This window comes from Lissotriton vulgaris, chromosome 2_1, assembly GCF_964263255.1.
Source record: "Lissotriton vulgaris chromosome 2_1, aLisVul1.2, whole genome shotgun sequence".
NCBI lineage: Eukaryota > Metazoa > Chordata > Amphibia > Caudata > Salamandridae > Lissotriton > Lissotriton vulgaris.
Genome location: NC_141687.1, coordinates 387,532,005 through 387,557,135, shown reverse-complemented (window position 1 = coordinate 387,557,135; position 25,131 = coordinate 387,532,005). Strand labels below are relative to the sequence as shown.

At 47.6% G+C, this 25,131-nt stretch overlaps 1 protein-coding gene across 1 annotated transcript in view; it reads right to left on the bottom strand.

Annotated features, from left to right (window-relative positions):
- Nucleotides 1-25,131, bottom strand: part of AOX1 (aldehyde oxidase 1) — a 504,603-nt gene that overhangs the window by 356,814 nt on the left and 122,658 nt on the right. Inside the window, exon 13 of the mRNA XM_086955224.1 lies at nt 16,372-16,481. Within this exon, the coding sequence (XP_086811350.1) occupies nt 16,372-16,481 (110 nt within the window). The remainder of the gene's footprint in view (nt 1-16,371; nt 16,482-25,131) is intronic.

Here is a 25,131-nt window from a genome sequence, read left to right as displayed (position 1 = left end):
ACAACATATGTTCTAGTTCTGCCCCCTCCCTCGCACAACGAGGACACGCCGCTTCCTCCGCCCCAAAATACTTCTTTATTCTACCAGGGGTCATGTACGCCCTATGCAGTACGTAATAGTGGATGATCTGGAATCTCGCGTTCCTCGTGCTATTCCGGGTTCAGCGCACTAGTTGGGCCCACGTCGTGTCGGGTATTTCTTTGTTCAAGTCAGTTTCCCACTTGGATTTTAGCGTCACGAGGGGTGACAGGGTTTCGCGAAGCATTCTATTATAAAGGCACGTCACCGCCTTAACCGTCCCCGCCGCCATCATGGTATACTGGCAGGACATGGATGTCTCAGGCTCCGCTAGTCCCGTCCCCCAGTGCTTCCGAATCGTCCCCACCATAGCCGCGTATAGGAGGTAGTCTCCTCATGAGAGATCGAATCGTTCCCGAAGGTCTGGAACGGGAGGAGCGCCCCGTTTTCGTAAAGATCTCCTATAACCTGTATCCCCGCCTCTTCCCAGTGCAGTAAGCGCGACCAATCGCCCCCGTGCGGCAGTGCCGTCAGCATACCCAGTGGTATTTCCGGGGCATATGGATGCCTAATCCCTGCACGCCGTTGCGTCCTGTTCCAGCATTGTTGCAACATGTGTTGCTCTATTGTCAGGTCTCGGGCAGCTATTCTCTGCTGCAAGGCGATATAGGCTAGGACATGTCGAGGCGTGCCCCTCATCCCGGTGTCCTCCGGGCCCCGATACACTCGAGCCACCTCCTTCGTATAAAACTGCAGTTGGGCGGCGAGATAATAGAGCTCGTAGTCTGGTACTGCTAGGCCTCCCTCATCCTTAGGGCGAGAAAGCGTCGCTAGTGCCACTCTGAATCTACCCGCTCCCCATAGGAATGCGGTTAGCTGAGACTTAAGTTGCTGGAAAAAAGAGGCAGGGATCCATATGGGGAGTGTGCGAAAGTAATACAACAACCTTGGTAGTGCAACCATCTTCAATAATGATATACGGCCAGCTATGGATAGCGGAAGTGTGGCCCAGAAGGCCATACTGCCTTTTAGCTCTTGCATACATTGTCCTATGTTACCCTCGAACATGTCCACAGTTGAGTGATAAATGTGCACTCCGAGGTACTTAAGACAAGTCGGTTCCCAAGTAAGCATTGGTCTATGGTCAGGCCAGGCAGCATCCCTCCGCATTGGAAACAGGCTCGTCTTTGCCCAATTAACTTTTAATCCTGAGAGGTCGCCAAACCTTTCCAACATTCCTTCCGCGCCCTCCAACTCTGATGTGTCATTTTCAAGGAATAGCAACAGGTCATCGGCGAAGAGTGAAATAAACTGCCACCCATCTCCGCTTCCCACTCCTGTGAAGGACCTTCCCGTCCGGGCCTCAGCCGCCAGCGGCTCAACCGCTAGGGCGAACAATAGGGGGGACAGGGAGCACCCTTGCCGGGTGCCTCTCTCCACCGGATATTGGTGTGATACTAAAGGTCCAACTCTCACTCTTGCCACAGCCGCTGCATATAGGACCCGTGTCCACTTAATGTATCCGTCGCCTAGACCGAAGCGCGCCATCACTGTGTATAAGTAGTCCCATTCCAGGCTATCGAACGCTTTTTCGATATCCACCGAGAGGACTAGAGGGGCTCGGCCTTCGATGTGCGATTCCTCCAGTAGGCGTGTGAGCCTTCTAATATTGAGCGCAGTGTTCCGGGCGGGAATGAAGCCATTCTGGTCCCCATGAACCAAGTTGGGCATATGCCGCAGCAGCCGGGCCGCTAGTATGGAGCTCAGGATCTTATAATCCGCTGTCAGCATGGAGAGCGGTCTATAAGATGCGGGGTTGCCGCTTTCCCTACCCGGTTTCAGGAGCGAAATCACTACCGCTTCACGCATAGATTGGGGCAGACAGTTTGGTATTTTAGCCTCCTTCTAGATGATTTGGAGTCGCAGCGCCAAGATGTCCAAGTACTTGCTATAGAATTCAATTGGTAACCCGTCTATCCCCGGAGTCTTGTTGCGGGTCATTTTCTTCACCGCACCTCTGATCTCCCCCAAGTCAATGTCTTTCCCCAATTCCCGTGCCTGCTCCTCATCCAAATGTGGTAAGGTTAGGCCATCTAGGAAGGCTACGGTCGCATTTTCGCGGTCACCCGTAGTACTTTTGGAAGCCATCCACTATGGCCGCCTGGGTATAGTGAGTTCTTAGCCCCAGTTCTTCTTACCTGCTAGATCTGTGGTTCTCATCAATCCTCCCTCCCGCTACCTGCCACCTGTAAGTCAAATGTTCAGGATCTCCTCCGACGTCTGCGGTGTCACCTTCGGGCCTTTGGCATTATGTATCCCTGATAGGTCGGATTCCGAGCCCGATGCCGAGGCATGCGCTTCAGTGTCCGTACCCTGCCTGGATTGGGGATCCTGGGTCCTCGCCACTGTTTCCGCTGCCTGGAGTGCTGCCTTCCGTTCTGCTTCTGTTTGTGAGGCCGTCGGTTTTCGAGTTCCATGTCTCCTTTTTCGCAGCCTCTGCGATTTCCGCAGGCCCGCTGGTGCTCGTTCTCGCTCCTTTTCCCTTTCCTCTCGGATCTTGGCGCCGTCCGTGCCCGCCTTATATGTTTCCCACCAGTCCCAGGCATACGCCGCCGAGCTAAAGAAGAGCGCCTTTTCGTCCACCACTATCCGGAGCCTAGCTGGGAACAGCAGGGAGTACGGGATACCTTCTGTCCGTAGTTCCCTCTTGAGCGTTAAGAAAGAGGCCCTCAGTCTCTGCGTTTCGAAGGTGAAGTCCGGGAATAGTGTAACTTTGCTGTTCGCTATTTGGAACGGGCCAGCGTCTCGGGGTCTTTGCAGTAGGAGGTCTCTATCCTTATAATGTAATAGCTTGGCTATTATCGGTCTTGGGGGTATTCCAGGTTTGGGCGGGCCAGATGGGACTCGGTGCGCACGCTCTAAGGTGAAGAAGGGCGAGAGGCCCTCAGGCGCTACCACAGTCCTGAGCCACTTGTCTAGGAAGTCCACCATGTCTCTCCCTTCTTCTTTTTCCGGAACTCCCACTATTCGCACGTTGCTGCGCCGGCTCCTGTTTTCGGCATCTTCAGCTGCCTTTCCAAGACCTGGATACGGTCAAGGGCACCTGTTAATTTTCTCTCCATAGTTTCGTTGGCGGGGGCCAGATCCTGCAGGGTGATTTCAACCTCCTTAACCCTGTCCTTCAATTTATCATGGTCCGCCCGTAGCAGGCCTAGCCCCGATGCCACCTGCGCAATATCATTTTGTAGTGTGTCCCGCGTGGTCGTTATGGCCTCCAGGATACGGTCCTGCAGTCGCTGTAGTTCTGAGGGCTCCCCAGGGTCTCCCTCCACCCCGTCAGAATTCGCCGCTCCCTCCGGCTTACCTTTCATCTTCCCCATTCTGCTCAGCGCTCCGGTTGCCAGGCCACGGCCGGCGGTCGCCCGCCCAGTGAGCCTCCTGTTGCTCTGCAGATTTCCCCTCCGGCGGTGCGGCCTCCCCGTGGGAGTGCCGCGCTTCCAGTCAGCTCTTGGCCAGGGTCGCCGTGTAGTTGCCACCCAATACTGTCTGTCCTCACGCTCCGGCGGCCCTATGCTGGCCGCTGTTCTGCGCGGAGCGGCTAGGTGCGAACAATTCAAGTCTGGGGTAGTACCTCTGTGCCGTTTCCTCTACCGCTCCGTGGCTCCAGCAAGGGTAATGATGCACCTCGCGGTCCTTCCCGCCACTGTCCCAGCTCCTCGTGCAGTCTTTGTGCCGCCCGGTTCTCCGTCCAGCGCCCTAGAACCGCCAGGTCCCCCCGGGGCACGGGCGCCTTTAAGCTGCTCTCCTTCCTCGTTGTCAGGGGCCGGTCTTCTCTTGCGCCTTCTCTCTCTGCGGGGAGGAATCGGGGTAGGCGCCCTCTCTCGCGCCCCTGCCGCACACACTCCGTCCTCACCCCGAACTCGAAGCTGTGCTCCACCAGGCGGTCCCCCTCAAGCTGGCGCAGTCATCCGGAGCTCTCCCCCGTCCGCTCCCGCTGATTCCCGCAGCAGCGCTTTTAGCCGGCGGGGGGCCCACCGGTATCCAGCTCCCTGGGCACCCCCTAGTCAGCACTCCTCGGGCAGTGCAAGCTTCTGGCTGCAGGGTCCCTGCTCAGCAGACCGCCGGCCTCACGTCCTCTCGGTCAGGATCACCGCGCAGTCGCCATCTTGTGCGCCTCTGCTCTTCAAGCCCAGCTCAGCCAGCTCCGATCTGCGGCGTTCGTGTTCAGGCTGCCGGTCCGTCGCCGTTTCCACTCGTGCACCTCGAGTTCCACGTCAAGCCCCCTCTTTTCTGGGGCCGTCCCGGGCTCTGCAGCTCTAATTTCCTTCGGCTTCCAAGCCACGCCCCCCCAGTTTTTCAAAGACTAATGAGTCAAATGTTTAAAGATACCCCTGGAGTAATTGTTTTCCAGGATGATGTTTTGATTTTTGGCGAGAACAAAGAGGATCATGACAATTCATTGAATCAAGTTTTAGAAATTATGCAGGATAAAGGTATTGTACTTAAACGTGAGAAGTGTGTTTTCCTAAAGGAAAATATGGAATTTCTTGGACATGTGGTCTCGCATGATGGGGTGGAACCACGTCCTGGGTTGGTAAAAGCCATTGTAGATGCTTCTCCCCCTGTCGATAAATCTGGATTGAAGTCATTCATTGGTCTCAGTGAATTTTACCCTAGATTTATCAAGGATTATGCGTCTGGAGTTCAACCACTAACAAACATGTTAAAGAAGAATGTGCCATTTATATGGGACAAGAACTGTCAATCAATCAATCAATCAATCAAAGACATTTATAGAGCGCACTACTTACCCGTAGGGTCTCAAGGCGCTGGGGGGAGGGTGGGGTGCCGTTACTGCTCGAACAGCCAGGTCTTCAGCTTCTTCCTGAAGGAGAGGTGGTCTTGGGTCAGGCGCAGGTCGGTCGGGAGGGAGTTCCAGGTCTTGGCGGCCAGGTAGGAGAAGGACCTTCCTCCTGTTGTCGCTCTTCAGATGCGGGGGACGGCGACGAGGGCGTGGTTGGCTGATCGGAGGTGGCGTTTGGGAGCGTAGAAGTTGATTCGGTTGTTGAGGTAGCTCGGGCCTTGGTCGTGTAGGGCTTTGTGTGCGTGGGTGAGGAGGCGGAAGGTGATTCTTTTGTTGACGGGGAGCCAATGCAGGTCTCTCAGATGTCCGGAGATGTGGCTGGTTCGTGGGATGTCGAGGATGAGTCTGGCTGAGGCGTTCTGGATCCGCTGGAGTCTCTTCTGGAGCTTGGCGGTGGTACCGGCATAGAGGGCGTTGCCGTAGTCCAGTCGACTGGTGACGAGGGCCTGGGTGACGGTCTTCCTGGTCTCGGTGGGGATCCACCAGAAGATCTTCCGTAGCATGCGAAGGATGTTGAAGCACGCCGAGGAGACGGCGTTGACTTGCCTGGTCATGGAGAGGGAGGAGTCCAGGATGAAGCCCAGGTTGCGTGCGTGGTCTGTCGGTTTGGGTGCGGTGCCCAGGGCGGGAGGCCACCAGGAGTCGTCCCAGGCGGAGGGCGAAGAGCCCAGGATGAGGACCTCCGTCTTGTCTGAGTTCAGTTTCAGGCGGCTGGTCATCATCCACTCGGCTACATCTTTCATCCCTTTGTGCAGATTGGCTCTGGCGGCGGCGGGGTCGTTGGTCAGGGAGAGGATCAGCTGGGTGTCGTCGGCGTAGGAGATTATGTTGAGGTTGTGTTGGCGTGCGATGGCCGCGAGGGGGCTCATGTAGACGTTGAAGAGGGTGGGGCTCAGCGAGGATCCTTGAGGGACGCCGCAGATGACTTCGGTGGCCTCTGACTTGTACGGTGGTAGCCGGACTCTCTGTGTTCTTCCGTCGAGGAAGGAGATGATCCACTCTAGTGCCTTCTCCTGGATTCCGACGTTGCTGAGGCGCTGTACTAGAAATTTTTCAATGGATTAAGTTACAGTTAGTGAGTGACAGTATTCTTAAACCTTTTGATCCAAGTAAGGAATGTGTTGTGACTGTGGATGCTAGTGGTTTTGGTCTTGGAGCTGTGCTTACTCAAAAGAATGGCCAAGGTGATAACACCATTGCGTATGCTTCGAGAGTGTTGCGTGGGGCTGAGATGAATTTCTCTGTCATTGAGAAAGAGCTTTTGGCTTGTTGGTGGGTGGTCAGGAAGTTCAACCCTTTTCTTTGGGGTAGTCATTTTGTGATACGAACGGACCATAGTCCTTTGGTCTATATTTTGACTGGTGAGAAGATTAAGGAGCATACTCCAAGGATTGCTAGGTTGTCGACGAAGTTACTTCAGTACAATTTTGACATCGTCTATTTACCTGGAATGAAGAATGTCAGGGCAGATTACTTTTCACGTTTTCCCATTACTGGGAATGATTCTGACTTTGAGAAGGAAGATGATCAGGAGGATTGTTTTGTTGCTGCTTTGCATCTTGACGGAATGTGTGCTGTAAATGAAGTTGAGTGGAAAAGGGAGTTTTTAAAAGATGAAGTACTTGTTCAAGTCGTTAATTATTTGAAATCTGGTTGGCCCAAGGAAAAGAATGTATCTGGACAATTTCAGACCTTTGTTAAAATTGCCGATGAGCTCACAGTTGGGGATGGTATTCTTCTGCGGTGTGGAAGGCTTATACCTCCTGAGAGTTTGAGGAAACGTCTAATTGATGGTGCACATGAAGGTCATTTAGGGAAAACTTTCACAACACTTAGGTTGAGGGATGTGCTTTGGTGGCCGCAAATGGATGTTTGTGTTGATACTTTGGTTGATGATTGCGTTATTTGCAAGTCCTCCGACAAAAGTCACAAGGTAAGGACACCCCCTTTGGTGCCTATTCAATTCCCGGAGAGAGCGTGGGAGAGGATTGGCGTTGATTTAGTTGGTCCATTCAATCTCTTACCTTCTTCTTCACTTTTTGCCATTGTTGCCATTGATTATTACTCCAAATCGCCGGAGATTCGTTTTATCAGCGAACCTTGCTCAGCTAATGTAATTCTCTTTTTAAAAGATATTTTCCTGAGGGAAGGTTTTCTTTCGTTTGTTATGACGGACAATGGTGTACAGTTCGTTAGTTCTGAATTTGAATGTTTTCTAAGACAAGGTGGTGTTACTCACAAGAAGAGTTCTTTCTATCACCCCCAGGCTAATGGCCTTGTTGAAAGAATGAATCGAGTGCTCAATAATTGTGTGCAGTGGGCTATTGCTAGCAAATGTGTAGTTGAGAATGCTGTGCGTTCCATATTATGGTTTTATCGCACCACTGCGCATTCGTCAACTGGAGTGTCTCCTTTTGAACTTTTAAGAGGTAGGAAACCCTCTACGAATATTTGTCCTGGTTGGATGTCAAAATGGGTGAAGATGAATGTTATGGATGGCATTGATGGATTTGTGAGGGACAAAGTTACTGGTGCACAAGCAAAGCAAAAAGTTTATTTTGATGAAAGAAAAAGGGCTGTTTCTCATAACATTTGTGCTGGTGATGTTGTTCGTATTAAAAATCCAGTTCATGTCACCAAGGGAAGGAGCAAATTCTCCGAGCCTTTAGTTGTTGATAAGGTTTGCGGTAATGCTGTGCGAGTAAACAACAAGAATTGGTGGAACATTTGTAAAGTTGCTAAAGTCAGTAGTGACGATGTTGACTCTAAAAACTATTTGTCAAGTTCTTGTTCTGATACCAATTATGGAAATGGTAGTTGTAACAATGTAAGCTTTGTGCCAGAGCTTCGCAGGAGTTTGAGAGTCTGTAAAATTCCTGCCAGGTTCAGGTAACTTTCTAGTACTCTGTTTTCTGTTGTTTTTACTTTGCAGTGTTCTTGTTCTTTCTTTTGCTACTCTTCTTTACTTACTCTTCCTTGTTTTCGCTTCTTCATATCTTTTCTATTTTCTATTTTCTTTTGGTTTTACTATCTATTGTTTTGTAAGGAAAGAGGATAATGTAGTATTCTGTGTATTGTGCCTTCCAGGCACTTGTAGATAGAACCTTGTTTTATGAACATTCTGTGCTTTGTTTTAGAATGTGGGCTGTAAGGCAGTTGATCGCTGCTTCTGCCTGATGTCGCTGTTATTCTCTTGAGCAGAATAAACTCATGATTTAACTTCTACACTGATTACTTCTTTGAGCACTTATTACAGAGGCTCCTCAAGTTTCGTTACGCCAGTGATAACGGCCCTGTAAATCTTTCATTTAATTTAAACATGTCCGCGGTGATGCGCTTCTTCTGTTTGCAGGTACATACTATTTGGGCTGTGAAGGAAGCGCCTCAGGCTCCATGCATTTCTTTTTTTTTAAACCTCTTATTATTAAACAATGATCAGTTTTAGGAAGCAGCTTTACCACAGTGCGCATTTAACATTACATATACATCATCACATGTTACATTTCTGTAATATATTGTCCTTTCAGACTGAACAGGGGTCTACAGGAACTGTACCCAAAGTAATCTTACTCTCCCACCCCTTTCGATCCAGCTTCCCTTGCATATTTCTATATACCTCCCACTGGATCCATACTTTTCCCATTTCTTTGGGGAGCCTCAACTCTCATATATTGTTTTCTTCACTGCACAACACCAATCCATGTATATTTTCCAACGTGCCACTGTCAGTGGTTGGCTGGCACCTCAGGCTAGGCAATATTTCTCTTGGCCACCATTGCAGTCTCTAACAACCAGATTTTTTATACTAATGCCACGTTTGTTCCCCAGATACACACAGAACATGCCACCGAGCCTCCATAGGTACAGTGAGCCCCAGGACCTCTGACATTACTCACTTAACCCTCCTCCAAAACTGTTGTATAATCAGGCAGTCCCATAATATATGGAAGAATGTGCCCTTCTGCTTACCGCACCTCAGACAATCCTCTGTGAGAGTGTGACCCAGCCTGAACATAAGTATGCTATTGGAGTATGACGTGTGCATTATTCTCAACTGGACCAGTCGAAATCACGCCCTGATCACTAACTCCCTTGGGCTTTGCACACTTCCACCCAGTCATCATCTTCCAGTAAACCAAAGTCATTTTCCCATGCTTCTCTTAACTTCATGAGGGGGGTCCAGTGAATTGTTAATGATTTTCTTATACGTACACGACAATGCCTTTTCGGGGAACGGATCCAGAAGTAGCCTATCTTCTAGTGGGCTGTATTCGGGGAGATGCGCCCCCTCCTTGATATGCCTACAAAACGCATGCCCCAATCGTAGGTATCTGTACTGCTCTGATTCTGTTAGTTGAAACTCTTTTTGCAGAGCAGAAAACGAGGACAGGGTCTGTTCCCGCCATATATCTCATAGACGTACTATATCTATTAGTTTCCATTTACCAAACCCTTGTAACCTACCTACTTCCCTTAGCATATCACTATCCCACAGGGGAGTCCGTTCCGTCAGCTTGTTACCCCACCCGAGGAATCTAGTGTCTTTTGTCCATACATTTATCGTGGTGTTAGTATGTGATGGCATGTGTTTGTTCACCTCACGCATGTATATTGTCCCCATGTACCCTCTTGCACCCATCGCCCAGTGGTCCACACGATACGCTGGATCGTTCCTGTCCATAAAACACCCAATCAGTAATAACCATTAACTGCGATGCCCAATAATTCCAAGTCTTCTTCCAAGTGAGCAGGCACAGAGCCTATGATCATGGTGCTCTGCCTCCTGCCAATCACTGCCTGTTAGTTACGGTGCTTCTGCGCCCGTCACCTCCACTTAATTTCATTTAAACACATCCACGTGATTCACTTTTTCTGTTTGCAGGTATGTGCTATGTGGGCTGTGGCACAGATTAGCCTGAAAGACAATTGCAAACTTGCTGGAGTCACTGCACCTCAGACCAAAGTCTCTTCAATTAAGCGCCTGCTTAGGACTGTGAAAGGAACGCCTCCGGCTCCAATCAGTTTCGTAGCGCTTCCGTGTGAGCCGACATAGAGCACAGCCTATGATGAGGGGGCTCTGCCTCCCGCCCGTGACAAATTTTGCCCATCCTCCCTTCACACTTCTCTTACTTCCTTTCACTCTTTTCTTCCTTCTTCTACTCGTTCCCTCCCCCTTTATTTACCAAATCAGTTTCTTTCCTCATCCCCCTCACCATGCCACCCCTTAAATTTCATTTCAGATTTCCGACCCAGCCCCCTTCGGTCCATTTCTCCCTTCCTCTCGCCTCCCCCAAGCTCCCTAGATATAACCAATTTCAGGGACGATTTCAAGCCCCTCGAACTAAAGAACAAGCATTTACAACGCAATAGGTCTCGCATTTGTGTGAGTTTAATCTATTGGCATTTTAAAGGACAATGCCTTCTAGTTACATTTTAAAAACAAAAACATAAATAAAAGTCATTGTCATTTACAATGCCAATAGCTAAAACTTACGTAAATGCGAGACCTATTGCATAGCAAATGCTTGTACCACATAATGCCACATAATCATCATCTGCTGCAGAATCTTCAGATTTTAACACACAAAATTTAATTTAGCTGAAACGGATCCACAGTTACTAAAAACATGACATGTATGATTGCCCAGTAAAAGATTAATTGGTCATTTTTCGGTTGTTTTGTTTCTGTATTTGGTTATTCAACTAGTACTAATTTAGTGAAATCTTCAGCCAGACAGCATTACTATGTGTTAAATCAATAACACATAATAAAGAAATACTATTAAAAAAGTGCGGCATTGGGCCTCATAATTTGCCTTTTCTTGCCACATAACTCAGTCAACCCAGCCGCATAATGTGATGCTGCTCTGCAAGATAATTCCAGTGGCTCTGGTAATGTAAAAACTCTAGCACAATGGATACCCGAAGCAGGATCTAAATCAATGTTCTGAAAGAGGCAGCGGTCTGGAGAGCAAACAGGCCATTTCTGGAAGCTGCCCTGGGGCCATTCACAGGTCAAGGTGTGAAATCTCAGACCTTTCAGCATCTCCACCGTGGATGTGCCTACTCTTCCCCGCGTCCCTGCCAGGACCCACAGAAGAGGCGTGCCGCAGAACAATGAAAACACCAAGGTCCCAGCCCTTAAACACCGAATTGCGACAAACAAAGGGCGTAAGAGGGTGGGAAGGGAAGTCTAAAGTTCTCCAACTTTTGTCATGAGAGCTTAAAGCATTGGCAAGAAGCCAGGGCTCCATTCATGCCATGAATAATGGCACGCTCAGTCACTGCTGAGGAGGAGTGAGCCGCTAATTACCAACGAAAGCTTACACCGCGGAATGCCTCATTTTCTAAAAGCAACACACAAAGGAGAGATTGTTGACAGTCTATTCAGCTTGACAAAATGCATATGTGCAAGAACGCTTTGCCAGCACGGCAGCGCCAGCTGTTCCACTACATTATGGTACATGCAGTACATCTTTTTTTCTTAATTAATCACGAATACAAAAGTGTTTGCCACCACTAAGGAAGGTACAGTCTGTGATTACAAGTACCACTTTTATCTGCGCTGGGGGCAAATGCCCTCCAAGTTGCAATTCAAAAGCATTGAGAACTGCATCTACCAGAATGCAATGAGCGAACTGGAGCCGAATTCCTGGCAGTCTACTCGCTCCTTGGCTCTTATGTATGCAGTTTCTATAGTGTAAACGTTGACAAAGGGAATGTAAACGTTGCACATTAGAATTAGATTACGAGGCAATACTTAAAAAATACAAGTTGACACATTCACATTGACATTGCAAGCACAATGGGTAGCTGTGTTTTGAAGCGTGCACGCATCAGCAGTTAAGTAAACACTAGAACGAAGAAAACAAGTGTTGAAACACAAGCACTGCCCCACGGCCACGAAGTACTCGTGCATGCAGAGTGTTTGCCTTGTGGTAGCGAGCAGTTGCAGGAGCGTTAATTACAAACAGATGGCGTTGCTGCTCTGCATGGAAACCGTACAAAACAGGCAGAGTTTCCAAAAAGTACAGTGCGATGGCAAGAGGTGCCTTCTTTGCAGCGCTTGCGCGCTGCGTAGGCGAGACCTAAATAGGAGGTCAAGGGTCCGGGCAGCTCCCGTTCCCCTCTTCAGTAGTGTTAGTAGCGCCACCACCCCCACCTCCAACGCCAAGCGCATATCTTTCTTTTATTTATTTTTTTACATTTATTTATTGATTCAAAGGCATATAGACATACATACATATGCAATTTGTGTAATCATGCAAACGAAAACAAGAGGTGAACAAACCTCCATATCCCCCCCAACAAGGTGGACTGCAGTGCAATTTACATTGGCGGCACATTAGTTATCAGATACAGGCATGAGTGGGTGGGTAACAATCAGTTCTCGGCTCTACGTCATGAGGAATAACATGTGCAACCCTTTCTTAAAGAAGATAATGCCCAGGCCGGTATAGGCACTGCTGCAAGCACCTGGGGGAGGGGCAGCAGTGCCTAGCAGGCACCATGCAGGTCACAGTGGTGTGTAGAAACGTTTAAAGTTTTTAGTGCATCCTTTACAGAAGCAAAAACAGACTTTGCATAAAAATCCCTGCACAAAGTCAACCTGCACATAAATCCCTGTGAAGCACATGTCCCAAAATATATGTATGTATGTAGGCATACTTATATAGCGCGACTGTCACCCAAAGGGCATCCTGGCGCTTTGACCACAGAACATTCCTACCGATGTCAATTACACTTGTAAGCTACAAATATAAGCTTAGATCATCCACAAATATAGTGTGCATACATTTATTTATTTATTGAGATTGTGCAAATCAAACCAAGAGGTATTAGATAATATGGTATAATAAAGACAGATAACTTCGACGCGCACACAATTCTTTTTTTGTGGCCATGCCTTACATACCTATGGTGTTTTTTGTGGCCAAGCTAAATCCCTTTGCTTTTTCAGGTTAAAGTAAATACCGTGACAACCCACTATAAACATTACTTATGGAAAAAAATTAAGTTCATACCTTAGTTAGGCTACACTTTATTTTGGGAAGGCTTGTTTAAGTTGTTTTAGTCCTGCATTGATACCGCCCATGTCTCTTTGGGGAGAGTTGAAGTGATGGGAGGGTGTATGGTCCAAACATCTAGCGTTGATTGGTTTTTTTAAATGTATTTATTTTGAAAACCTTTGTGTTAGGAGCTATCTAATAGTTACTTAAAATATGAAGATAGTTCATAACTAAAATTGTATTATTATGAATTAGGTTTTCTCAATTAGTCTTGTACACATTAACTCTCAAATAATGTGATATGTGCATTTCATTATTACGCAATAATGCACAATTTATTGCCCTCCCTCAAAGCATATTTATACACAGCGCCTGAGTAAACAGCAGCACTATCAGCAGGTTCTTTCGCTCACTTTTCCACTATAAGCCCCATCATCTTCTCAGAGCTCGCTACCCGTATCAAATCGGGGTCCCCCTACGATTGCTGTCCTCAAGGATGTCTCTCCTCTCTACCAGATAGTATCCTCCCCTTCCTGAACGCATCCCTCAACACGGGCACGGTCCCCAGCGCCCTCAATGAGCCCACACTGGTCCCTACTGAAGAAACCGGGGGCCGACCCCGCCAACCTCTCCAACTATCGCCCCATCTCCCTCCTGCCTTATCTGTCTAAGCTCCTCGAGGCCCCCGTAACCATGTGCCTATCAAAATTCATCGAGAGCTTTAGCTTTCTTCAACCCAACCAAGCAGGTTTCAGGCCGGCACTCTCTACTGAGACCGTCATCCTGGCAGTACTAGATGCCCTGGGGGTAACGCGGACAGGGGGGCCCCACAGGCACTAGTGCTCTTGGATCTGTCAGCCGCATTCGATACGGTGGATCATGCCATCCTTCTCCACCGTGTCGGACAGGCTGGCATCCAGGGCCCCACCTTCGAGTGGATCAAGTCATTCCTCTCAGGCAGAGTACAAATGGTCCGCATAGGCCCCTTCACTGTGACTAAGACACCCACGACATGCGGAGTTCCTCAGGGATCTTCCCTCTCACCCCTTCTGTTTAATTTGTATCTCCGACCATTGATCCACTCACTAAAAAAGTGGAAGATCACTGTCTTTAATTATGCTGATGACTTGCAGATCATCTTCTCTCTGGACTCCCCCAACGCTGCAACAGATTTTCAAGCAGTTATGCTCCATGTATAGCTGTGGATGAATCACAACCAACTCAAACTAACAGCGTGGCTCATTGGGGTCCACAGATCTGGCCAACCGAGCTGGGCTCCTCTCCCGCTCCCTCAGGCTCGGTGAAGAGCCTAGGGGTGATCATCAACTCGGATCTTTCCCTTAAAGCGCATGTGGGGGCAGTGATCTCGTCCAGCATGTTTCAGCTGCGAAAAATCTGCAAGATCTCTCATCTGCTCTCGCACACGGCACTGGTACAAGTTGTGATCTCCCTGGTACTATCCCGCCTCGACTTCTCCAATTCCCTCTACCTAGGCCTACCCCAGTCATTGCCCCACCGCCTTCAAATTGTGCAAAACCAGGCAGCAAGATTAATTCATAAAACACCAAAATGGAAATCAGCTAGGCCTTTGCTGGGCAAATTGCACTGGTTACCAATCGAACGAAGGGTCGCCTTCAAGACTGGCTGCTTAATATTCAAAGCCCTTTATTGTAACAGCTCGCATTTCTTGAAGGCCCTCATTATGAAGCACTGCCCGGCTCGTAATCTTCGCTCGGCCTATTTACACCTACTGGCCACCCCTACTATCAAACTTAAAAAACTCGGAAGCCGCAGATTTGCTTATCTGTCACCTAAGCTGTGGAACCCCCTCTCCCTGGCAATCAATACCAGTAGCACTTTACTGAGTTTCAGAAAGACCGTAAAAACCTGGTTATTCTCAAGGTCCGGTTAGCCTGCTCGCCGCACTCTCAGCAATCATCATTTAGCGCCAGGAAACTTACAGTGTCAGTGCGCTTTATAAGTTCAGCGTAACATAATATAACAGGTGGCCTACTTTTTGGTGTTAATACTAAAAGGCAAATGTATATTTTATTATTTTATAGCCTCTCCAGCCAGGGAGGGAGTCATAGGAGTCACAATTCAGTTAGACGTCACAGGTCCGTATTTAAAAGGGAGACAGGGTAATGCAGTGACATTTATTTTAGGAGTGCAATACAAGGCAGTGAACGGTGGCAGTCCAGAAACTCAGATAGAGCAAGGTTCATGCACTGCTCAAACAATTATGCTTCTAAATTCAGTGCATAGTTGTCAGCCTGAGGCGTGTTAAATCGCACATCTTATTGTGTTAAGCATAACTTGACCCTCACACTGTGCAATACTCTAGTGGTGCAGTTGCACACAAAATGTTATAGGGCTGTTCACTTGCATCAAGGCAGTTGCCTTTCTGTTTGTGAGTTGAAAGCCTTGCATTGTGTCCATAAATGTTTCCAGGGACAGGCATGTATTACTGATTCAGACTGCATGGCCCGCTGTACTGTAATTGTATAGCTTTTCAATCCCTGGCGGCACAGCACCCAGAATAATATACTGCATCACTAAACACTTATCAGGTCCCAAAGGCCACTGCATTCTAAACCAAAACACATATGTAAAAGCCATGTCATTTACAATGCCAATAGCTCTAACTCTCGCAAATGTGAAACCTACGGCATTGCAAATATTTTTTGTATTTTCTCTTTGGTACCACCTGTGTTTTCCTAGCGAACCCCGCCAAATCCAAGCACAGTGGGTGGACCATCAGTTTGGCAGACAGAGTACTTCCCCACGTTTGTGGCGATTTCCTCTGTTAGATGGAATTGAGCACCCTTTTCCCTAAATGTAAGGTCTGTTCCTCCTTTGCCTGCACCAGTTTGCCACCCACATTGTAGTTTCACTCTGTGGATTGCTCCAGTTTCCTGGTAGGCACAAACCGACAGCACCTCTACTTTTTGCAAATGACCTGCTTACACTCCTTGTGCTGATTCTTTAGATAACTGCAATCTGTTAATGTATGAATATATTATCTATGAACAAGCCTCATAATTTACAGCTTTTGGGGGAGCTTTCAGGAGTATTTGGGGAAGGGCAGACATTGCTCCTAATGAAAGAGAAATCATGAAATGATGAAACGTTGCTTGATTTGTGCAGGTGGTTGCAGGTGGTGGTTACTGACAATCTTTTTAGGAGATCAGGCTAATTTTTCACCATCAGATTTTCACCCAGAAGAAAATATAGGACAACAGTGGGATGAAAAAGAGTGAGAAGGAAACTGGAAGCACAGCGAGATAAAGAAAGAGGCATGAGGTGGAATTAAGACTAGGTAAGCGTGGTATTTGGCGACACGAGCAGACAGCTCCAAAGGAAAGCTATGGACCGCTACATATATTTTTTGACAAATGAATCACTAAATAGGACAAATAGTCATGCATGACTGTTACCTCAAATGTCAATGAGGAAGTGAAAAACACCAAAGGCACTCACCTCTGTGGAATAAGGAATGTGAACCGAGACCAAAATTTCATCTGGCTGTATCGCCGCCTCTCCGGATCCAGCAAAAAATGCTTCATCCACAGGAATCATTCGTGTTTGTTCTAGTTGGAGAAAAAAGATAAAGGATGCTTCTAGTCTGGCACTGCTCTTTCTGTTATTATTTCCTGATTAATCTATGAACATGTAATTTAATCACCAAAAATATGTACATCATTGCAAGCTATTCATTTTGAACCACTCAGACATTTTTAATCACATGTCTTTCTACCATACTGGTTCCAACTCAGCTTTGAAGGAACAGAGGTGGTTATTTACAATTTGGTAGACAAGGTACTCTACCACATGTTCCACAAACACAGGCCTGTCCCCCAAGGCACTCTTTCTTTAGTTTAAATATAACGCGGATAAGGTGATACATTTTTTTTATTACCACCAGTCAAGTATTCTTTGACTTTTCACATCCATCCGAGTGTCCAAAAATTAAGTTAATACGGTACTCACAATACAACCAGCCAATCTATCGCCGTACCATCACCCACCACACAGTATTCGTGGGAAAAAGTGTGGAGAAGAGAGTGAGCACCTCACGGAAGAACCGCCAATCGGGTTATCTGACTAGTAATTTTCAGTGATCCCAATTATCATCATTGGTTACTCACTCTCATAACAGTGGGAAAAGGGAAACAAACACCAGAAAAAGACCAACAACATATAACAGTGCTTCTTCTCGCTATCAGCCCCACGGTCTGCTGATTATTCTGATCATAGCGGGTTAACGTTTTACCCTTACTATATTTGTGTGCACATTTAACACAAAAACACAAACTCCCCCAGTGAGAAAGAAAACGTGAATCTCACACAGTTAAAATGAAAGTTCACTGGCCCCTCTAATTTTATTCTGGGCTGTGAATCCTCCCAAGTTAAAAATGACTCACACCATATGCAGTCTCACATGGGTCATAGGTGCCAACATGTTTCGTTGCTCTTATTTTCCGCAACTTCTTCAGGGCGAATGGGGGTTACCCACTGTAATTGCCACTTTATTTCAACACACACCTATGATGGTAACAACGACATGATTGTAAAAAATCATTAAAATGGGCCAAAGGTTGAAAAGCCAACTGTAATACATGGTTGTGATATTCAAAGCCAAGCACATAATTACCTGGGGTTAGCGACTTTTACGCATACCTGCTACCCCTTTAATTGTCAGTATATTCGTGTCCAGGAGGATCACGTATTGATTCTGGAAGCCCGCTTTCGTCGGGTCTTCTGCACACAGAAACAAGGACAGAACCACAAATAAAATTTGATTAGTATAGCGCAAGTCTATTGACCATCCTAAGCTTATTCTCAGCAACCTTGAAACTCCAGTTGAATACTACACACCTCGTTCCCAAGGTACACCCTGTCAAGAAACACCCCTCAATAGGCGTCTAGTCCTGCCAGATTACCAGCCCTGTGAGACGCCGGCACAATGTCATTCCCGACCCAGTCACAAAGCTTACCAACACTCGGTCACCGGCACTGCTTCTCCTCAACCGCGTCTTCTCCCGACTCGGCAAGCCGAATATCAGGGGGCGCGTCCGGAAGCATAGGACGTTACATATCACGTGACCGCGGGACATCCCGTGTGGCGGCCATCTTACAGTGTGTTCCTACTCCCACATCACGGCTAATACTGCTGCATCGACAGTTATTTTATATTGTAAATAGCAGCGATAATTATGACCCAACATCTAGGAATTAGCTGGATTCAAAATTCAAACGATCCTAATTAAAAAATAAAAATAAAATATTAAGATCGAAAAACGGCTCCGAGTAATGCAATGCCACTCTGCCATTAACATCGTCAGAGACTCTTAATTGATGGATATCATGGATTATACTCGGCTGGGGGTCTAAAGGTCTACACTCTGTATTTAAACAAGTATAATAAAGATTACATGTAAGGGATCTCCACTATACTCCAAACATCAAGGGGGACCCCAATTGTGTAATAATGCTGGCGAAGCTTGCTAATCGGGGGTCTACACTATACTCTATGTATAGATAGAAAGTAAATGCCAAGGATACCTACTGCACTGTATAATTAATGAAATACAGTTTTGGGGAGGCCAGGGACCTTATCAAGCTTGTCGAAAATTACAGGAAATTCATCATAATGTACACTCATCGTTTGGTGATTTTATTCCACTCAATCAGGTCATTCAACCCCTCGCGGTCTACTTGTTCCTGATATATCCAGCGGGCTTCCTTTCTCGCCAAAATGTTCTCAACATTATGACTTTCACATATCACCCTCTCAAGTACAACACACTGAAGATCCTTGGGATCATGTCCCATTTCCTTAAAGTGTTGTACCAACCTCGTGGTCAATTTTTTAGCTCTCAAGGTGCTAAGGTGTTCTTGAATGCGGTCCTTTCACCTTCCTGGACGTGAGTCCAATGTAGTGAAGCCCACATTTACATGTCAATCTGTAAATTACATTTACAGTATTGCAGTTACTGAACCTGGTAAGATGCCAGATTCTGCCATCCCTCAAAGTGACTGTCTTCGTGGTCTTTGTTAAGCTACACACTGAACAACTAGTGCATGGGTGATGGCCCGGTGGTAACTTGTCTGTGTACATTGGTTGGGGGATCCGGGTATGGACCAGTTTGTCCTTCAAATTCGTAGCTCTCTTAAAGGCAAACCGTAGGGGTTGCATCTTACTCGAATTTGTATCAAGGATTGACCAATGCTTCCTCACAATTTGCCGCAATTTGGTGGATAGGGGATCGAAAGTCGTAACCACCGGTATACACTCCTGTTTTGTTCTAACATGGCGTTCAAGGAGTGCTTCTCGGGGCGTGTTCAGAGCCCGTTTCCACGCTAGCTTGACCACCTTTTTGGGATATGCCCTTGCAGTTAATTTCACAGCTAATTCCTCTGATTGCTCAACAAAAGATTCAGTGGTGGAGCAATTGCGCCACAGGGAGATTGTTCCGTAAAGCTCGTGGATTGAAGGAGTTGTAGTGAAGCAGGGAATTCTTATCAGTTTTCTTGTGATGTACCGTGGTAACCAGTTTATGTTCAACCGCTGTGATGTCAACATCCAGATAGACAGCTGTCGTTCTATTGATTGACCATGTGAATTTAAGGCAATCATCTATCTGGTTGAGCCATGCAAGGAAATCCAGGAGGAGGTCCTCTGTACCAGTCCAGATACAGAGGACATCATCAATATATCTCCTCCACAGGGAGATATGTTCCCTGAAGGAGAACCCTGATGGAGGACCACATTCACCTCAAACTGACCCACATAAATGCAGGCCAGACTTGGGGCAAATGTGGCCCCCATAGATGTCCCAGACACCTGTAGATAAAGTTGGTTCTTATATTCGAAAAAGTTCTTAGTCAGTGCAAGTTCAATGCACTGCATGACAAAGGTGATGGGCGTATCATAGAACCACTCCAATTCTCCCAGGGCCCGCGCTGCTGCCACCAGCGTGGCATCCTGGGGAATGCTGGTGTAAAGTGACTCAATGTCAATGGTTACTATGAATTGCGAACCAGGGTCAAAGTGCACTCCATCAAGGACATCCAAGATGTCAGTTGTGTACTGGACATAGGACTCCTGGGTGATCACTGCCTCACGTAGAAAAAAGTCTGCAAATTGCGACAAGGGTTCCAAAACTGACTGGATACCCGACACTATTGGGCGTCCAGGGGGTGGTCTCTGGGGTTTGTGGATCTTCGACAAGATGTAGAATGCCGGAATGCGGGACTTCTTGTTGACAATGAAGTCCGCCTCTTTAGGTGTTATCCACTTCTTCTCCAGACCATCTGCTACTAAGCCTGTGATCACTTCAAGTAAGTCAGGTGTAGAGTCTCTAGTGAGGGGGTGATAATTGGTACGTACACTCAGTAGTCTCAACACTTCTGCCTCATAGTCGCAGGTATTTAACACGACGACCGCACCCCCCTTATCTGCCTGCTTGATTGTTAACAGGGGATTATCTTGAAGGGATTTAACAGCATCCCAATCCGATTTGTTCATATTGCAACCCTGATGTGATTGTGGGGCCTGTTCTAAAGTGGCCACATCGTGTAACACTTTCTGTTCAAACACTGCCACCTCAGGTCCTAATGAACTACTGGGTGGACAAAAATTCGAGGGACGCCGGAGGTTGTGTCAGAGTACCCTGTCTGCCAAACTGTTGGTCAGTCCACCTTATTTACAATCGAGCAGATGGTGGTATTTCTGCCGGTGGTGCCCCTGCTTCCTCGTCTGGCTGAAGCATTACAATGATGGCCCCCACGGGCTTCAGGCCATCTGTCTAAGTACCTTGGACCATCCACCTTGTTTAATTCTGACATACTTTTTTCCTGCTCAGGACCATCAGGAAAAGCCTCTCGTTTGAGAATGCAAATACAGAGATTGTGGTCTGCTGTCCGATTTGCAATGCGACTATTAATTGATAGGTCACATCACTGATTGCATTCCCATTTGCAAACCAGTTTGTCTGCAAATTGCACAACCCTAGTTGCGAATATCCACTTGGCTCCTCATTCCTCAGCCTAGCATCAGGTTTTAACCTGAAATAGCAGTGCTGGCTCTTTGGCACTTTTATTATAGTCTCCCAAGAGAGGATTTGGGCAGGTGAGGAGGCTACAGTGCAAGAGGAGAAGGATTACCCATCAGAGCTCCAGTTATAACAAGCATTGGAAATGCAATAGGTCTCGCATTAGGAAAGTTTGAGCGATTGGTATTGTAAATGACACTTTTTTTATTTATGTGTTGGTTTTGAAAATAGTAAAATTAATAGCTTTGTCAGTTACAATGTCAATAGTTTTAACTTTCGCAAATGTGACACCTATAGCATTTGTAATGCAATGTGTGTTGTATTTAAGTGACTTAGATGTATTGATATTACAAATAACAATGGCTTTTAATTTTGTAAATAATTAACACTTAAATAAAAGTTATTGTAATTTATAATGGCAATACCTTAAACGTTTGTAAATAACTTTTGTGAAGATTATGTTCAGTGTATTTTATTGTGACGAAAATCCAAGAACATTGCATTTGCACCTACACACACACACAGCCACACATACACACACACACACACATATAGATGTGGTGGTGGTGGATCTGGGGGATATGGTGGTGGTGGATGCGGTGGTGGTGGTGGATGTGGTGTTGGTGGATGCGGTGGTGGTGGATGCGGTGGTGGCGGTGGATGCGGTGGTGGATGCGGTGGTGGATGTGGTGGTGGTGGATGTGGTGGTGGTGGAAGTGGTGGTGGTGGAAGTGGTGGTGATGTGTTGGATGTGGTGGTGGATGTGGTGGTGGTGGGTGTGGTGGTGGTGGAAGTGGTGGTGGATGTGTTGGATGTGGTGGTGGATGAGGTGGTGGTGGATGTGGTGGTGGTGGTGGATGTGGTGGTGGTGGATGCGGTGAATGTGGCGGTGGATGTCATGGTGGATTTGGAGGTGATGCTGGATGTGGTGTTGGATGTGGTGGTGGATGTGGTGGTGATGGTGGATGTGGTGGTGGATGTGGTGGTGGATGTGGTGGTGGATGTGGTGGGGATGGTGGATGTGGTGGTGGATGCGGTGGATGTGGTGCTGGTGGATGCGGTGGTGGTGGTGGATGCAGTGGTGGTGGATGGGGTGGTGGTGGTGGTGGTGGATGGGGTGGTGGATGTAGTGGTGGTGGGTGTGGTTAAAGTGTTGGTGGATGTGGTGGTGGATGTGGTGGTGGTGGATGCGGTGATGGTGGATGTGGTGTTGGATGTGGTGGTGGATGTAGTGGTGGTGGAAGTGGTGGTGGACGTGTTAGATGTGGTGGTGGATGTGGTGGATGTGGTGAAAGTGGTGGTGGATGTGGTGGTGGTGGTGGTGGTGGTGGTGGTGGATGTGGTGGTGGATGTGGCGGTGGATGTCATGGTAGATGTGGAGGTGATGGAGGATGTGGTGGTGGATTGAATTGAATTGAAATGAGATTTATAATGCGCAGAACAGTAACCCGCAGGTATCAAGGCGCCTACAAAAATGATCAGAGAATGATCAGGAAAAAGACAAGAGACCTTACATATATGCTTGCCGAAAGAGGAGAGTTTTTAAGGCAGTACGGAAATTCTGTAAGGACGAGAGAGATCTCAGGTCCAGAGGAAGTTCATTCCACCACTTAGGAGCAAGAGTGGAGAAGGCTCTGCCACCCCATTTGACTCTTCGTACACGGGGGGCTGTCAGACGCAGTTTCCCAGAGGAACGCAAGTTCCTACGGGGGATGTAGTGGGAGATGATGGACCCTATTCCGGTATCGCTATTTTTGGCGATGGCTCTATAGGTCATGCAAAGAACCTTGAACCGGATTCGGTGTTCTACCGGCAGCCAATGCAGCGTTTTCCTGGCTGCAGTGGCCGAGGAGCGTCTGGGAACATCCAGGACAAATCTGGCTATGGCGTTTTGGACCACTTGTAAGCGCTGCAGCTGGCCTTTGTTAAGTCCAGCATACAGCGCATTACAGTAGTCCAAGCGCGAGCCAATGAGGGCAACGGCTATTTGTTTCCTTGCCTGGAAGGAGAGATATTTCCTGATCCTGCGTAGGGTGTGGATCAAGCCCCAACAGGTGGAGACGGTTCTGCTCACCTGGCTGCCTAGGTCAAGGGCAGGATCTATCAGCACCCCGAGATTCTTAGCAGAAGTTGTAGGGAAAGGGCATGTTCCAAGTGAGTCAGGCCACCAATTGGCTGACCAGATGTTTTCTTTACCCCCAAACACCATCACCTCAGTCTTCTCCCCATTCAGTTTGAGAGAGTTCTGAATCATCCATTGACCAACCGCCTCCATACAAGATCTAAACTTGGACTCGATTAGTTCATCTGAATGGGGAAGAGAGACGAGGATTTGAGTGTCGTCTGCGTAAGAAACTACCTCCATCCCGAACGATCTTATTAATTTGGCTAGTGGGGTAACATAGATATTAAAAAGGGTCGGGCTGAGTGCTGACCCTTGAGGAACCCCACATAGCACTGGTTGTGGATGCAGTGGATGTGGTGGTGGTGGTGGATGCGGTGGTGGTGGTTGATGGGGTGTTGGTGGTGGTGGATGCAGTGGTGGTGGTGGATGGGGTGGTGGATGTAGTGGTGGATGGAGTGGTTGGATGTGGTGGTGTTGAAAGTGGTGGTGGATGTGGTGGTGTATGTGGTGGTGGTGGATGCGGTGGTGGATGTGGTGGTGGTGGTGTATGTGGTGGTGGTGGATGCGGTGGTGGATGTGGTGGTGGTGGTGGATGTGGTGTTGGTGGATGCGGTGGTGGTGGTGGATGTGGTGGTGGTGGATGCGGTGGTGGATGCGGTGGTGGTGGTGGATGCGGTGGTGGTGGAAGTGGTGGTGGATGTGTTGGATGTGATGGTGGATGTGGTGGTGGATGTGGTGGATGTGGTGGTGGGTGTGGATGTGGTGGTGGATGTGGTGGTGGTGGATGCGGTGGTGGATGCTATGGTGGTGGAAGTGTTGGATGTGGTGGTGGATGTGGTTGTGTGGTGGTGGATGTGGTGGTGGATGTGGTGGTGGTGGATGTGGTGGATGTGGTGGTGGTGGATGCGGTGGTGATGGTGGATGCAGTGGTGGTGGATGGGGTGGTGGTGGTGGTGGATGGGGTGGTGGATGTAGTGGTGGTGGGTGTGGTGGATGTGGTGGCGGGTGGTGTGGTTAAAGTGTTGGTGGATGTGGTGGTGGATGTGGTGGTGTATGTGGTGGTGTATGTGGTGTTGTTAGTGCTCAGCAGTGGAGATCCGGCCCATATGCGTACGACTAAAAGACTTATCAAGGTCTCCAGGACTTTAGACTATATGAATACAAGAACTTATCTCCACACAGTGACTTGCGCTACCCTACTAATTATCAAGTTGGAACCTACACCTAGAACAGCGCAACCGTCAGCACTTTAATCAATAGGATTTCTAATATTATCACATCATACCTGCTTCGCCTTACTGATAAGAACATCCCGACAGCCAGACCTGTCCATTTTGACCGAGATTGCCTTGAAAAAGCCCCTGAGTGGGCGAAACACGTGTCAGCAGTGCAAAGCTGGAAAACTTTTAATGTGCTTAAAATAAAGATTTTTGAAGAACAACGTACTGTTTTGGATCCATACTCTGAAGCTCCTTTACTTCTTATGAACTCATGGTTGAAACTGGTGAAAAAATCGTGAAATAGCCAATGTGTTATGAAAATTTTCTTGACATCTGACTTCTTAGAGGGTGCTTGTTGCAACTTGGTTTCTTCCTGAGTGTATGTGGTGGTGGTGGATGCAGTGGTGGATGTGGTGGTGGTGGTGGGTGTGGTGTTGGTGGATGCGGTGGTGGTGGTGGATGTGGTGGTGGTGGAGCTAGAGGGAGTAAGATAGAGAGAGAAGGAACTAGAGGGAGCTAGAGCAAGCAAGACAGAGAGAGAGGGAGCTAGAGAGAGCAAGGGAGGGAGACTATTGGCATTGCAAATGTAGACCTCTAACCACTTATAAATAATGTAGGACAGTGGAAATGCACACTTAAAGCCCACTAAGATCAGAAACCGCTAGGAAATATGCTAACATTAACAGCGCGTGTTGAAATAATAGGAACATTGAAATATTTATCTTCACGAGTATCACTACAACTGATGGTATTCACGTTACTAACACGTCATGGCCAGTATCAGAAGAACACTGATTAATAAATGAATCCTTATGCTGCAATAGATCAATAGGTTGTT